This window comes from Malania oleifera, chromosome 10, assembly GCF_029873635.1.
Source record: "Malania oleifera isolate guangnan ecotype guangnan chromosome 10, ASM2987363v1, whole genome shotgun sequence".
NCBI classification, from domain to species: Eukaryota; Viridiplantae; Streptophyta; class Magnoliopsida; order Santalales; family Ximeniaceae; genus Malania; species Malania oleifera.
The window spans coordinates 1,616,316-1,630,035 of NC_080426.1; the positions used below are offsets into that span (position 1 = coordinate 1,616,316).

A 13,720-nucleotide genomic window follows, 5' to 3' on the forward strand; every position below is an offset into this window, starting at 1 on the left:
GCCCTAAACCTGACCTCACCCTTCGTTGGCGTCTGAACGAAAGAGAGCCCATCGCCCGCGCAGAGAGAGAGAGAGATGGGGAAGAAAGCGAAGAGCTCTCGCAAGGGGAAGAAGGCGTGGAGGGCTAACATCAGCACGGATGACTTCGAGGACTTCTACGAGAAATCCACCAAGGACGCCCTCTCCGGTGGATCTCTCGCAAATGTCCCCAGCGAATCCCTGTTCTACGTTGATAAATCCAGAGGTTTTGTGCTGCATCTTCACTTGATTTTAGCATCTTGTCATCTCCTGAAACCTCGGTTTATAGTGAATTGTTTTGTTTTTATTTCTATTTTTATAGTTTGATCAATGTTGGTTTGTCTTACCTATGCTCTCATTGGTTGCTTAGAAAGTGCACCGAGAATCAATAGTTAATGCTTTCTTCGGTTAGGGTTTTTAAGATGGTTTTATTACGGCTGTTAAAGGGGAAGAGTACTTGCACTATTTTTGGAATACAGATTAAAATAAAAAATACAGTTCATTTCAGTTGCGAATGAATTCGTAAGTGGAATTCACTTGCAAACCAATTGATGTATTCGGCTTATTATAACTTAAGTGGTAGAATTTAACTGAACTCTTAGGGTGCTTGGCCTGGTGTCATTGTAAAAGCTATGGAAACGAGAATTGAAGATCATAAAGAAAAATTAAAAACTGAAAACTAGTGACTCCTTTTCAAATTAAAACGAATTAAAAGCCTACTTCAACTCATTTTTATTTTTGTCCTTGAATCAAACAACAATTTAAAAATATCATTAAAATAAAAAATGCAAAAAAATACAAGTTAGAAAATGTTATAATAAAAAATATAAATTAAATATACTAATTTGTTTTATTATTTTACTTTTTTAAACCAAATGTTAGTGCGACGAGAGCAGTCATGTTGTAAATGGTCAAAATGATTTTAAAATGACTTATGACCTTTCTTCAAAATTTTAGAGATTCTATAGAATGAATGAATGATTTAATCCACAAAAGTCAATTGTGGATATTACAACAGCAGCAACAATTGAACCATAAAATCTGACTTTTCAATTTTTGTCAAAATCAACAACAGAAATAAAAATCTAGTAATATGAACAAATACATTGTCATAACTTTTATTTTTCATGGTACAACACTGAAAATGGAAAACAGAAGACAGAAATGATACCATCTACTAGGATATATCTCTTCTAATCTCCATTGCATGGAATTCATTTGCAATCCCTAGCAATTTTATTGAATTTGCTGTGGGAAAATCCAATTCTATGATATTTCAGTTCAGTTTTTAGTTCCATGAGTTGGCACTTCCTGAGAAAGAAAATTGTAGATTGGCAAATGATTTCTACAAATATTGTGGACTTCATTTGTTACAAACAGAGTCCAAAATGATTAACCTAGACTCTTGAACTAGCTTGCCTTTTAAAAAGAGCACTTGAGAGTTGAGACCTTTGTGTTCAAAACTTTTGCTCAATTGGATGAAAAGTTGAGGACTTGATGCTCTCCCTTATTTTGTTTTCTGGCTTCCGTTTTACATTCTTTTGAGCATTAACTTAAAATCACATGCTTTATTCAGATCTTCCCATCAAACGGAAGATTGAAAAACACAGAGAAAAAGTACTCTACAGTGACAGCCTGCTGCAAAAAAATGCCTTCGTTGAACCAGTTCCATCTTCAATGCAAAAAAAATCCACGAAAAAATTTAAAGGAGTCAAGGCAACAGATGATGTACGCCGAGATGGTGACAAGGTGGGCAATTTACTGGGAAATTTTTACGTAGTTTACCTGTAGAACTTGAATGCTTATGATGCTTTAATTTATTTTCAATACTTTTGATTTCTCTCAGGATGATTGTATTTCAGCTCCTGGCATGGTTGACATATGGGATGAGAAAGGTTTATTTTTTTCTTAATTATTGTCTTGACGACCCCTTTCCTCCTCTTCAATTTTATTATGGAGTTGACTAGCATTACATAGGCTACTTTGACTCTCTTGTAGGTGAAAATGACAGCAAGACCAAAAGGGTAAACCTTAATACATATTTTATTTATTTACTTATTCTAACTAGGATGATTGTTCTTTTGTCACCTAGCTATCATGCATTTTTTGGGATCGTGATATCGATAAAATGAAAATTTGAAACATGCTGATATACGTCTTACGGGTTTCAAGTTTCAAATATATGGTGGCAAGTGTTTCTATGTTGCTGTGTTGTCAAAAGTGGGGGAAAAAAGGGAAGGAAAAAAACATAGAAGCTTGATCTATTTGATGCCAACATGTTTTAATGAAATTTAAAGATGCTTTACCATTATTCATGAACCTCAACTGCTAATCAACAATTTTTGATAGGCACGTAAGCCTTCCACTATTCCAGCAGTTGAAATTGAGCCTCCTGGATGCTCATTTAATCCCTCATTCGAGAGTCATCAGGTTAGTTTTTCATGTTTGGGGCGTATTTAGCCTATATCTAGATCTTATTGCCTAATATATTATCCTTCAACATGTTTGTCAACTAGGATTCATTGGCCCATGCCGTTGCAGAGGAAATGCAGAAAGTCTATCGGAATGAGTTGGGCCCTCAGCCAGTTCCATTAACTGTTACTGGGGAAGTCATTGATGAAGATGATGTGAGTCCTAGTAATTATTTACTTGGAACTTTAGCAGTGATTGTGCTTAGTGTATGCTTTCCGTGTAAGTTAGTTCTTCCACCTGAAAATTGAAAACAATTCTATCAGATGTATTTCATCGAGGCAGACAATGGGAGCGATGATGATACCAATGTGGATGACTTGGGCGAGAATGCGGATATTGCCTCCCAAACGAGGTTAGTTTTATTTACTTTGATGGTTTTCATTTGATTATTTATTTTATTTTGTTCTTTGCATATGGACCATCACCCTTTGCACTGGTTGATCCCTTGGTCTGGGGGGTGGGCCTTCAGTAACACTATTTTTTCTAGTTGCTGCTGTGTATTTTGATGCCATTCTTTGGCCTTTCTTCATAAGAGACCGGGGGGATGGGAATTTATGTGGTTTTGGTGGGGACGTGTGCTGTTGGAAGTGAGTTGCTCGACTCTTTTTGTTGGGCTTTACCCCTCTATTTTCGTACTTGGTTGAGAGAAGAATGGGTAGGGACTCCATGAGAGATGAATACGTGATGGGATTTGTGTGGATAGGATAGGGAGTTGGGATATTGGAAGCATAGTTACATGAAGTGGGCATGAGTAGGGGGGAACTTGAGACTGGAAAGATGTAGAAGAGTCAATTGTTAGAAGTGTCTAGGAATTTTTTATGTAAATTATACATGATATAGACTAAAGTACGTATGACACTATAAGGACAAACTTATTTCATTTTCAAATGATTATGTCTAGCCCCAACATGTGAACTAGCATAACTACATAACAGCAATATTTTTGCATAATACAGTGTTTCTTCATCTTTATTTAGTTAAAATCAATGTTTTAAAAGGCAAAGGCTTAAGGCGACGTGTTTTAACCCATAAGAGGTTTGGGGTAAGCCTCAAGGTGGTGGGGTCATAAGCCTTTCCAGAATTTGTTTTTAAGATTAAAAAATGTAAAAAATTTCATATATTTTAAAAATAAGGAAAATTCTGAAAATCACAAATATAATGTAAGATAGAAAAATTATATATACTTAGAAACTACTTGTTGGCCATTCAAAAATTGTTACTTGAATTCATGACATAAATCATGACAAGAGATAGCTATAATATTACAAAGTTCAAACTATTTTCATGATCTAAGATATAACTCCCTGTTATTTTGGGAAGATTGAGGTTCAAGAGTTCTAGAAATCAATTCATATTATGAGATTCCTTTTATACAAACATGTAGTAAAAATTTTTAACCAATTCTTACTTGAGAATCACACACCCAAGATGCGCAGGCCTCAACTAAAAAGGCGCAAAAGGCGTGCCTTCTATGAAAAATGTGTTAGCCTTTTTTGGAATTTGATATTTTAGATTAAGCCTCAAGGTGTTTTAGGCATGCAGTGTCTTGAGGCAAACGTTAAGTCGAGCCTCAATTGAACCTTTTAAAACACTGGTTAAAATAATAAACTCTTAAGGCATATGGCCTACTAAAAGTGTTTTCAGGTATGTAATGATGGGAGCAGATTCTGTAAAGATCTTGTGAAAGAGATGCAGGATCGAGATCCTGACATGGATGCGTCACCTCGTAGTGTGGTTCCTGTAACTAAGTTTGGAATAATAGGTGTTGCTAGGGACAATGGATTGATGTAAAAAGTAAAGAAACAAGGTCATGATGCATGGTACCAATAAAAAAAAATAGTGCATAGCTAATGGCAATGTGATTTAGAGATGAAAGATGAGAAGACTTATAGGAGCATGCTGGATGGTTGAGCGATGAAAGTACCTATCTCCTTGAATGTCAGTGTAATGTAGAGAGAAGTGAGTCTTTTGGTGACGTTGTGATGATTATTGATACAGGGGGGTGATAAGTGCTCTTTGTTGTTCTATGAAGTAATGAATGCAAGAGACTTGAGTATGCTTTGGTATTGAAGGTGTTTTTTGAAGAGTGAGTATACTTATCATTCATTGCCTTTTTTATTTCTGGCTTCCATGTCTTATTTTAGCCTCACATACCAATTTATTGCAACTAGCCATGGGCATGCACTATTTGTGCGCCCAATGGCTCTTTTTTTTTTTTTTTAATTTTCAAAATCCTGAATGAAAATAGGAAAGAGTTAAAAGGTTATTTTTAATTTTAGGTGTGTTTTGGATATTTTCAGAACATTTATAGTGCAGTTCTAGGGTTGTTTTGGGCATTCAAAAACCTGACGAAATATAGAGAAAATTGGCAGGAGTTGAAGGGCATTTTAGTTTGATTAGGAGAGTAGCTATACGGAAGCTAATAGAGGTATTTTGGGCATTCTAAAAACCAGATGAAGTTTTGGGCAATCCCCTTTCTAGTATTCGAGATACCACAAGAAATTCATTTTTGGGAAATAAGATAATTAGCGTTCGAGTTTTTTTATATTTTTTTTGTTTGTTGTTGTTGTTGTTTTTTTTTTTTTTTTTTTTTCATTTTCTGAGGCAAGTATACGCTTACAAATCATGGACATTATGTACCTAAAAGTTTACAAATTTAGCGCTAAGGTACTTAAAGTAATACTTGTAATTCATTTCTGGATTGTGTACTATGTGCTACTGTACGTTATCTTTAGATGGTAAACTCATAAAATAATTAGTGTCTTTAAAATGATAGAAGTTTTGAATTCTACCATTTTTCTTAGATTAGAAAGAATATATTTACAGAGAACAAAGAAGGTCCGAGGAGAGGTGAACAAGATGTCCTCCTAAGAGCAAAATGAAAAAATCACAGAAGTTTCAATAAAGCTGCCTTCCAGGCCCTTTGAAGGTCAATAGTGACAAACCCCAAGAAAACCCAAAGAATAGGCCCAGAAAGAGGCTATAGACACTACTCTATCTGATAACACTAGCTGCCTCTCTCTCTCTCTCTCTCTCTCTCTCTTAAGCTAAAGAAACATATTAAGCAAGTAGAAGAGAAATTACTAGCTAAAGGAAGACAACAAGCCTTAAAAGAGCCAAAAACCTATGACCAAAATCAAGAGTGAAGACCAAAAAACTAATGAAAAAAAACTAGTTAAGACTTAAGAAAATCCCTTTTTGAACTTTGCCATAATAATTAATCAAATGCTACATGCTTTCATCTTTCATCTTTCCTTTCCATCATCAAAATGAAATTCTTGACATCAGATTCAACAGCCTCATACCCATCGTATCCAATAATGTCACGGTTCTAAATTCTTCTCATTAATCTCCACTGTAGGCAAAATACCATCCCCAATCTGCTCCCTAACCTGCTTCGTTGTATCCATGCTGTTATCCTAAAAAATAGGGATACCCTATAAACCATTGAGATGAGTTGCTGAAACATAGGAAATATTCCTGCAACATCAGACAAATCCGAAACATATCCAAATTGTTCCTGGGACTTGTCCAATATTAATCCGCCATCACAAATAAATTACTATCAAACTCACTCTTGTTATCAGACACATCACCCCAATTTTTAATACCCACCTTGCTGCACTTTACTAAGCTCTGTTTTGAATCATTCAAACATCAACGCAATAACTACCATCCATGTTTCACTGTTTCTTTTTAAAAGGTTACTCACCTGATGTGCTCAACTACTACACAATCCTCCCCAGCAACCAGATATTCTTCTTTCTCATTATCTCCTGCATTTTCAGTTTGAACTTCATGATTATTTACTACATTCAGACTCTTAACCCTTGCACACTCTACACTTTCACAGGAAAATGCCCTTCCTGATCCATACAGGTAGTCCCACAATCACCAGCCTCCAAAGATTGATGCCCGAAAATTCCCACAACATCAATGCTCTCCTTTTCTTTCATATTGAGCCATTTGACAGACCCCTCAGCAATCCCTACCTGTTTCAAACTGCTTACGCCGAACAAGCCCCTCACTGCTCCCTCCGTGTTGTGTTTGACGAACCCCTCGCGACTTTCTCCCAAACAGGATGTGTTCTGGGCTTTTGAGGGAATCCCTTGTACAAATGACTAACATCCGTTATGGACTGCTGCAAAACTATTCACGGGTGTGCTCCATTAAAACTTTATTTCAGGCCTTTTTAACACCATTTTGGTTTTGCCCATTAAGTAAACTTGGCCGGACCACCTGAGAGTTGTATCCTGAGATTGAACACAAATTCAATATAATAAACATTGTGGCCCACTCCACCCCATTTTTATCACTTGACTTAAACAGAAACCCTAGTTACTGCTGGATCTAACTCTCGATTCATCATATTCAAAACCTTGCCTGCTAACGCGAAGTTCCTCCTGCCTCCATCTGCATCTTTCCACCGGATTTTGTGCATTATAATGCTTGATCTGCCCTGACAATTTTAATCCATAGAGGAATTTTCCATTCTTGTTGGAATGCAGCTTTTTGTTCATACTATAACCTTGAATCAACGACACTAATAGCAGGAGAAATCAACTCAACCGACAAAAGAAATTCATGCACAAATCTACTCCAAACATCTCTTTTAGAACCATGTGGTATAAGCACAAAACTGCTTCCTCTTCCACCATCACCACCACCACCACCAACAACAACAACAACAACAAATACAAACCTAGCCTTAAGTCCTAGTAGGTGGGGAACCATATGATTCATTTTCCGCCAATTCACAATCATGGACAATTTCCTCCAACAATTTATAGGGCTGTTAAATTCTTACAGACTATCTCATTCCAATTTATTTTAGGTCTGTCACTACCGCTTCTACTCTCACCAACACTAACTCACTCACTCCTCATTAGCATGGACAGGTTTAAATAGAGCCCAGTGTGGCCTATAGTATCCACCAGATTGACAAAAATTTCCCTATATTTTATATTTAAGAGGCTTAAAACAACAAAGTCTTTTTGGGATTGTACCCATTCAACTTGCTGCTGTATAAAGTTGAAGTCCAAATAAATATAAATTGGGGACTATTTCAAAATTAAAACAAAAAAAAGGAGAAGAAATCTAATTGAAGAGGAAATCCAATTTAGTGAAAGTTTGAGTTTTTTGTTTCAGTTAAAGCTTTAATGTTATGTATAAATTGATATTATAATAATTTATGATTAGAAATGAATAATTATAAGGAAACTAATCTTACAAAAATTTTAAAAAAAAAATCTAGAAAGTACATTATGCATGAGTTTCAGCCTCTGCTGACCGCAGGTCCTAGATTTGCCACGGTGTTGCTGATGCACCATGTGGCCAACATTGCACATGCTCAAACTATTTGAGCTATCCCACCTTTATCTTGTACTGGTGCTATGCGTAACTTACTGCAAATATGTACATTCCTTAATTTATCTTTTAACGTTGTACCACTCATCCACCATAGCATTCTCATTCTGACAAATTTTACTTTTCGGCTATGTTGCTTCTTAGTTGCCCAATATCCTGATTCATGCTGTATAGCTGGTGCCGTCCTTTAAAATTTTCTTTTTAAGGATATTCTATGATTACAAAGCGCACACAACGTGTCGAAGCACTTCTCCATTTTACCAACCTTGCTTTAACTTTGTATATAACATCTTCTTCGATTCTTGCCCAACCCTAACTAGTAACTACAAGAATTTCTCCCTTCTCATGGTTCTAATTGCCATCAAAACGTGTCATCCGCCCAACTCCAGTATTTTCATAGCATTGACGCAATCTTCCAAAAACTGAGGACTATCCATCAGAGCATCAAACTGGATTGTGATTAAGAACAAAAAGATGCACCCTTTTCCCGACTTTATCAGACACAGAACCAAAGGCAATCCATCAGAGAACTGATATCTACATAACTCATGTCATGCACATACACTCCTATGCCCCCATGCATATGCATAAACATGTGCATGGTAAATGTGCACAGCATAAAAGCACATGCACACATTTATGCTTAGACATGTATGCTCATGCATGGACAAGTGGATGTGTACATAGCCTGTTCACATGAACCTCGTGCGCATGTTTGCGGTGAACAATTATTTTTGATTGCAAACCCCAAATAAAATAATGGTAGAGTCCAGAAAGAGTATTGGAGAATTGAAAGAAAAAATTAGTCTTTTTGCTCTTTTTTGATGCATGTGCATTAACATGCGCATTACAGATTATATTGATGCTCACATGCTTCTATGTGCTGATGTGTGCAAATGTATGCACACATGCACATTGTAGGTGCGGCACTGATGGGCAATTAATTTCGACCCCACACCCAAATAAGTAGACCCAAAAAATGTATAGGAGAATCCAATGGGGAATAATGGGGAACCTTAGCAATTTCTTTTTTTTTTTTTGGGGGGTGGGGGGAGGGTGTGGTGGAGGGCAGAGTATTGCAACGAGAAGAGAGCTAAAATTGGAAATAAATTAAAAATAAATTGTTGGCGTCAATGTTTAGGGGTTGGGATATAGGTTGGGTATTAAAAATTTTTCAAGTGCAAGATTGGCTGAGTCAGTTGAACAAATTGCAGTTACTATTATGTGTGCCTGCGTGCGCACACATGGTATTTGCTCCTCTACCACCTAGATGCACAAGGTGACACCTTGTCTTGCAGGGCCCGTATAACATTATGAAATAATCTTGTCTCTTATTCCTAATTTGCTAATTGAATTTGGGCTCAATTTAATAATAAGAGGATCTTTGTAGTCGTGGTCAAATTTTTACTTCTAGTTTGAGGTTTTTAATATTTCAAAAATAATCTGAAGTTTAGCCACATCAACAAGCCCTGCAGAATATTGGATGGGACTGAAATTTGATAAGCAAGTTAGGTCTGAAACAGTATTTCAATTCAATTATCTACAATGAGTTGGTATTATTAGGAGTTAGGGACCAGTTTGAACTTTGAATTCTTGAAATTTTCTGAAATTTTATGTTGTAGCAAACAAATCAAGGCCATACTATCATGATTGGTGGGAATTTTATGTGGCTTAGGTTTAAGCCATGTCTTTAGCACAATTATACATTTAAACCCAACAAATTTAGGAGTTTAGCAACAAATCAAGGTCATACTGTGTCACGATTGGTGGGAATTTTATCTGGTTAGGTCAACGCCATGTCTTTCAGCACAATTATGCATTTAAAACCAAGAAGAATTAGGAGTCTGATCTTGTAAGAATTCCCAAATAAGTCAAGGTTAAGTAGTTCTGTTGTATGCATTGGACAGAATGAAACTGTGATGTGAGACATGACACTGTTGATGTTATCTACAAATATATTTCACACATATCATCATGCTGCAGGCTTTCTAAGACAAAAGCAGTTACTCGAGTTGAGCGAAATAAGAGAGCAAGGCGTAAAGAACACTTGAGAGTGGAAGCAGGAGCAAAAAAAGTGGAGGAACTTAAGAAGGATATTGACTGGTAAAGTGTTTTCCTTATGTAATGATTTTTTTTGGGTAAAGAACAAAACAAAATTCATTGCTTTTTGGACCACCTATTTGCAGCTTACCAGAAATAATTGAAGAAATAGCTAAAGAAGACGAGGAGAAGCATAAAAGACATCTAAGGCGAATTGTGGCAAAGCAAGAGAGACTAAAATCAGGTCCTCCACGCCTGGGGAAGCACAAGTATGGGAAATTTTTTTTTAGCAATAATTTGTATTTCTTTGCCTAATGAATTTCATTTTTGTAGTTTTTTTGTGGTGCTAATTGATTGTAAAGTTGAGTAGTTTGGGTTTTCTCGTGAAGCATCAGTATTTCCTTAGTTACTATATGAACATGGAGACTTAAACAAAGCTGATGACCAAAGAGTAGTTCAGTTTCTTATTTCTAAAATTTCTTTTTCTTAAATATGACTAGTGACGACAGGTAGTTTTCAGTTTCAGATTTAGTACAATATGTCAATTCATTAAGTTGAAGTTTCTGGTATGTGTTTTTGGCAAATGAAGTAAAATGTGGACATTTTATTGATTTGGAGAATTATTTGGCCCTCTTTTGGTACTTGCAAAATGTTAGAGAAAGGAGAGGAAAATGTGATAGAACTCAGTTTTTCATGTTTGGTTATCAAGGAAAGTGAAAGAAAATAGAATATATAACAAATTAATAAGCAAACATTTGATTTTACATATGATCAACATTATATTTTTTTTTTTAATTTTAATAATATAAGAACAAAACCAGTAGAGTATTTAATATAGAATTAGATAGAAAATATAATGTAAAATAAATTTTCTTCTTATTTTTCTCTCCTTTCCTTATTCTAAACAAAATCCTTGATTCAAACAAAATTCCTGTATTTGGCACATTGCACTGTTGAAATTCATACTTTATTGCCTCCATTATAATTTTCAACGGGGGGCATAATTGCTGTCTTTTGTTTCAGATTTGAGCCTGCCCCTCTGCAAGTCCTATTATCTGAAGAAATCACTGGATCTCTTCGGAAGCTGAAGGTTTGCTTGCTTTTAGTGAATCTTTCTTTTCTTTTATTTTCTTTTTTTTTTTCTTTCCTGAGAATTTAGATAATAAACTCAAGAATTTCTAAAATGTAAAAAGGGTTGCTGTACACTTGCAAGAGATCGATTTAAGAGCCTTGAGAAGAGAGGGTTGGTTGTCCCTACAGCCAAGAGGCGCAGGTTGGTTGAATTTCTTCTCTTCTTGCTCGTTAACAAGCATAAATTTTCCAAGGACTTTTAGTATTTTTATTGGGACAATTGTTTATGAATGACCTTGGTACTCCACATAGCTGCATTATATCAATTATTATATGTATTTCTACAGCATATGAAATGAGCTTTGGTAAAGTGCTTCTGCTTGCTAAATAAAATTGCATTTGAATTCGATTGAAAGGAGTCTTTTTATAGGAGATGGCCAAATTGTTAAGAGAAGAAAGCATCCTCAAAACTTGTTAAATAATTAGCTTTTTCTTTCCCCTTTGTAAAGATAATTTTTGCAAGGATATCGATTGTATCAAATAATTTTTTTTTCCTCTTTTCTTTTCTGTTCTTTGTTTGCACAGGAAGTAAGAGAAGCTTTCAAATTTGAATAATATGGGGAAAAGGTGTCGGTTGGAAGCACACAGTGAAGTGGAAGACGCGGCCTTTTATTTTTTTGGCTTTGCGGATGTCATACTTTTGGGTTTATTTTATTAAGTTTTGGATGATGGCAGTTTCGTATGAACTGCTGCTATTAACAGCCACTCTACTCTAGGAGGAATGTTGTATGTCAGGTTAATAACTGTCTTTGTAGGTTCTTAAGTGTTTCAATTTATACTCCTACTTATTATTTGGATATACCAAGAAATATTTACACTATTGAAGCTATTATTAAATAGCAACATATTTGTGAGGCAAGCTCTTTTTTCTATTTTGGTTAATGGTTTCTCTTGTTTTTTACTATATGATTCTTCTAGGAAAGAGATCGGGCTTCAATAAATAGTGATGACTTTTCCTAAGCTTTAAGAAGAAAAAATGAACCTCTTGAGGTTTTAAACATTGCATAAACTTCCTGCTTGATAAAAATATACTAATTTTTCCTTAAATTTAATTTATATCTATTGATTTGTGATTTTTGGGGAACACTTTATATTCTTTATTAGGTGTTTCTTTTGGGGGGGGCCCAAATATTAGTGAAAATCTGCTCTTCTTGCCAAATCTGAAATATATGGATGAGAATTTTAAAAATTGAAGGAGGTTTATATTTTTTTCTCCAAAATTCAAGAAATGTTGGTATTTAATGTCCTAAATTCTAATATTGCCATATATATATACAAGTACGAATGATTTTTCTTCTTTATAAGAATGTTAGGTCTTGTGTGATAAAATTAAGAAAAACACTGAAATTTAGTTAAATTGTCAAGTTTATGCAACACCCAGTCCTTTATATGTGATATTTCCATTGAATTTAGAAATGAAGACAGAAAATCCACAATGAAAACTAGGGTCGTGCAATTGGTTGATATGGTGAATTGACTGAATTCACCAAAAAATTTTGATTAACCTTATCCCTTAACCAACCAAAATCGAATTAAAAGGTATATCTAAACCATCACCTAATCAAATTTTAATTGGTTAGACAAAATTAACGAAAACTATGATGCAATTCAAATTTCTATATATATATATTTGGTCAATTAATTTGGTTGATAAAAAAAATTCTTTTAAATCGAACCAATCATCAAACACTGAAACTTTCAAAAAACTAAATTGAAACTGAAATTGAAATCTTGATCAAACTGATTTAACTGATCTTCTTCAATTTGATCAACACATTTAATTTTTATCAAATATTGCTCAACCCCAGCTCAAATTGCTCTATAAAAAGAAAAGAGAAAAAATCATTAAAAAATTAATTGACTTACCATTCACCGAATAACAAATAAAAGTAGAAGAAAAGATACCTACCTTCCCGAGGTTTGGCGAAAAAATAAAAATTTCCTCTAAAATTTTAAAAATTTTATTAATTTCTTGAGATTTTAAAAATATTACAAACTTCTTCTTAAATTTGTTAAAAATTTACAATTTTTTTATTATATTTTGTAAAAAGATAAATCTTTTGAGAGAAGTTTTGTATCTTTTTGACATACCGTAGAGTCTATTTTGTATCATTACTATTTTCTATTTTCTGTTTTTATTTCTCCACAACGAAGAAACAGATTATAAAAATATGTTTGTTTTATTTATTAATTTTTTGTTCCTATTTTCAACTGTTTATCAAAAAATTAAAAATCAAAATTTTTATTTTTTAATTGTTTTGGCAAAATTTTCAACTATTTTAGATTAATTTATTCATTTTATATATTTTTTAAATTAAAATCAAAATTAAATGATAATCTGAAATTTAAAATAATTAAAAATATAAACAAATTTAAAAAAACAACAATAAAAACAATAACAAAATACTTTTACTATTTCTCAATTGAAAGTAAAACAATTAAGTAAAATAATTATAAGAAATTTTATTTTTATTATAGTAATTTTTTAATATATTTAATCATATTTTAATAATGTTATTTGATTCAAAGATAAAAATAAATATATTTTTTTATTTAAATATTTAATTTGTATTAATTTTTAAAATATTAACCAAACATATTCCTAATTTTTAATTTCCATTTTTATTTTTAAATTTTCATTTTTCATTTTCGTTTCAGTAATACAAAATGGTGCCCTTAGATTTTTTAAATT

At 33.8% G+C, this 13,720-nt stretch overlaps 1 protein-coding gene across 1 annotated transcript; it reads left to right on the top strand.

Annotated features, from left to right (window-relative positions):
- Positions 1-11,887, top strand: LOC131165541 (ribosome biogenesis protein NOP53). Its single transcript, XM_058123440.1, has 12 exons — positions 1-244; positions 1,595-1,767; positions 1,865-1,913; positions 2,017-2,042; positions 2,368-2,448; positions 2,535-2,645; positions 2,754-2,842; positions 9,841-9,960; positions 10,044-10,166; positions 10,921-10,987; positions 11,091-11,170; positions 11,554-11,887. The coding sequence occupies exons 1-12, from the start codon at positions 76-78 to the stop codon at positions 11,558-11,560; spliced, it is 1,095 nt and encodes a 364-aa protein (XP_057979423.1). The 5' UTR covers positions 1-75; the 3' UTR covers positions 11,561-11,887.
- Positions 11,888-13,720: the final 1,833 nt, after the last annotated feature.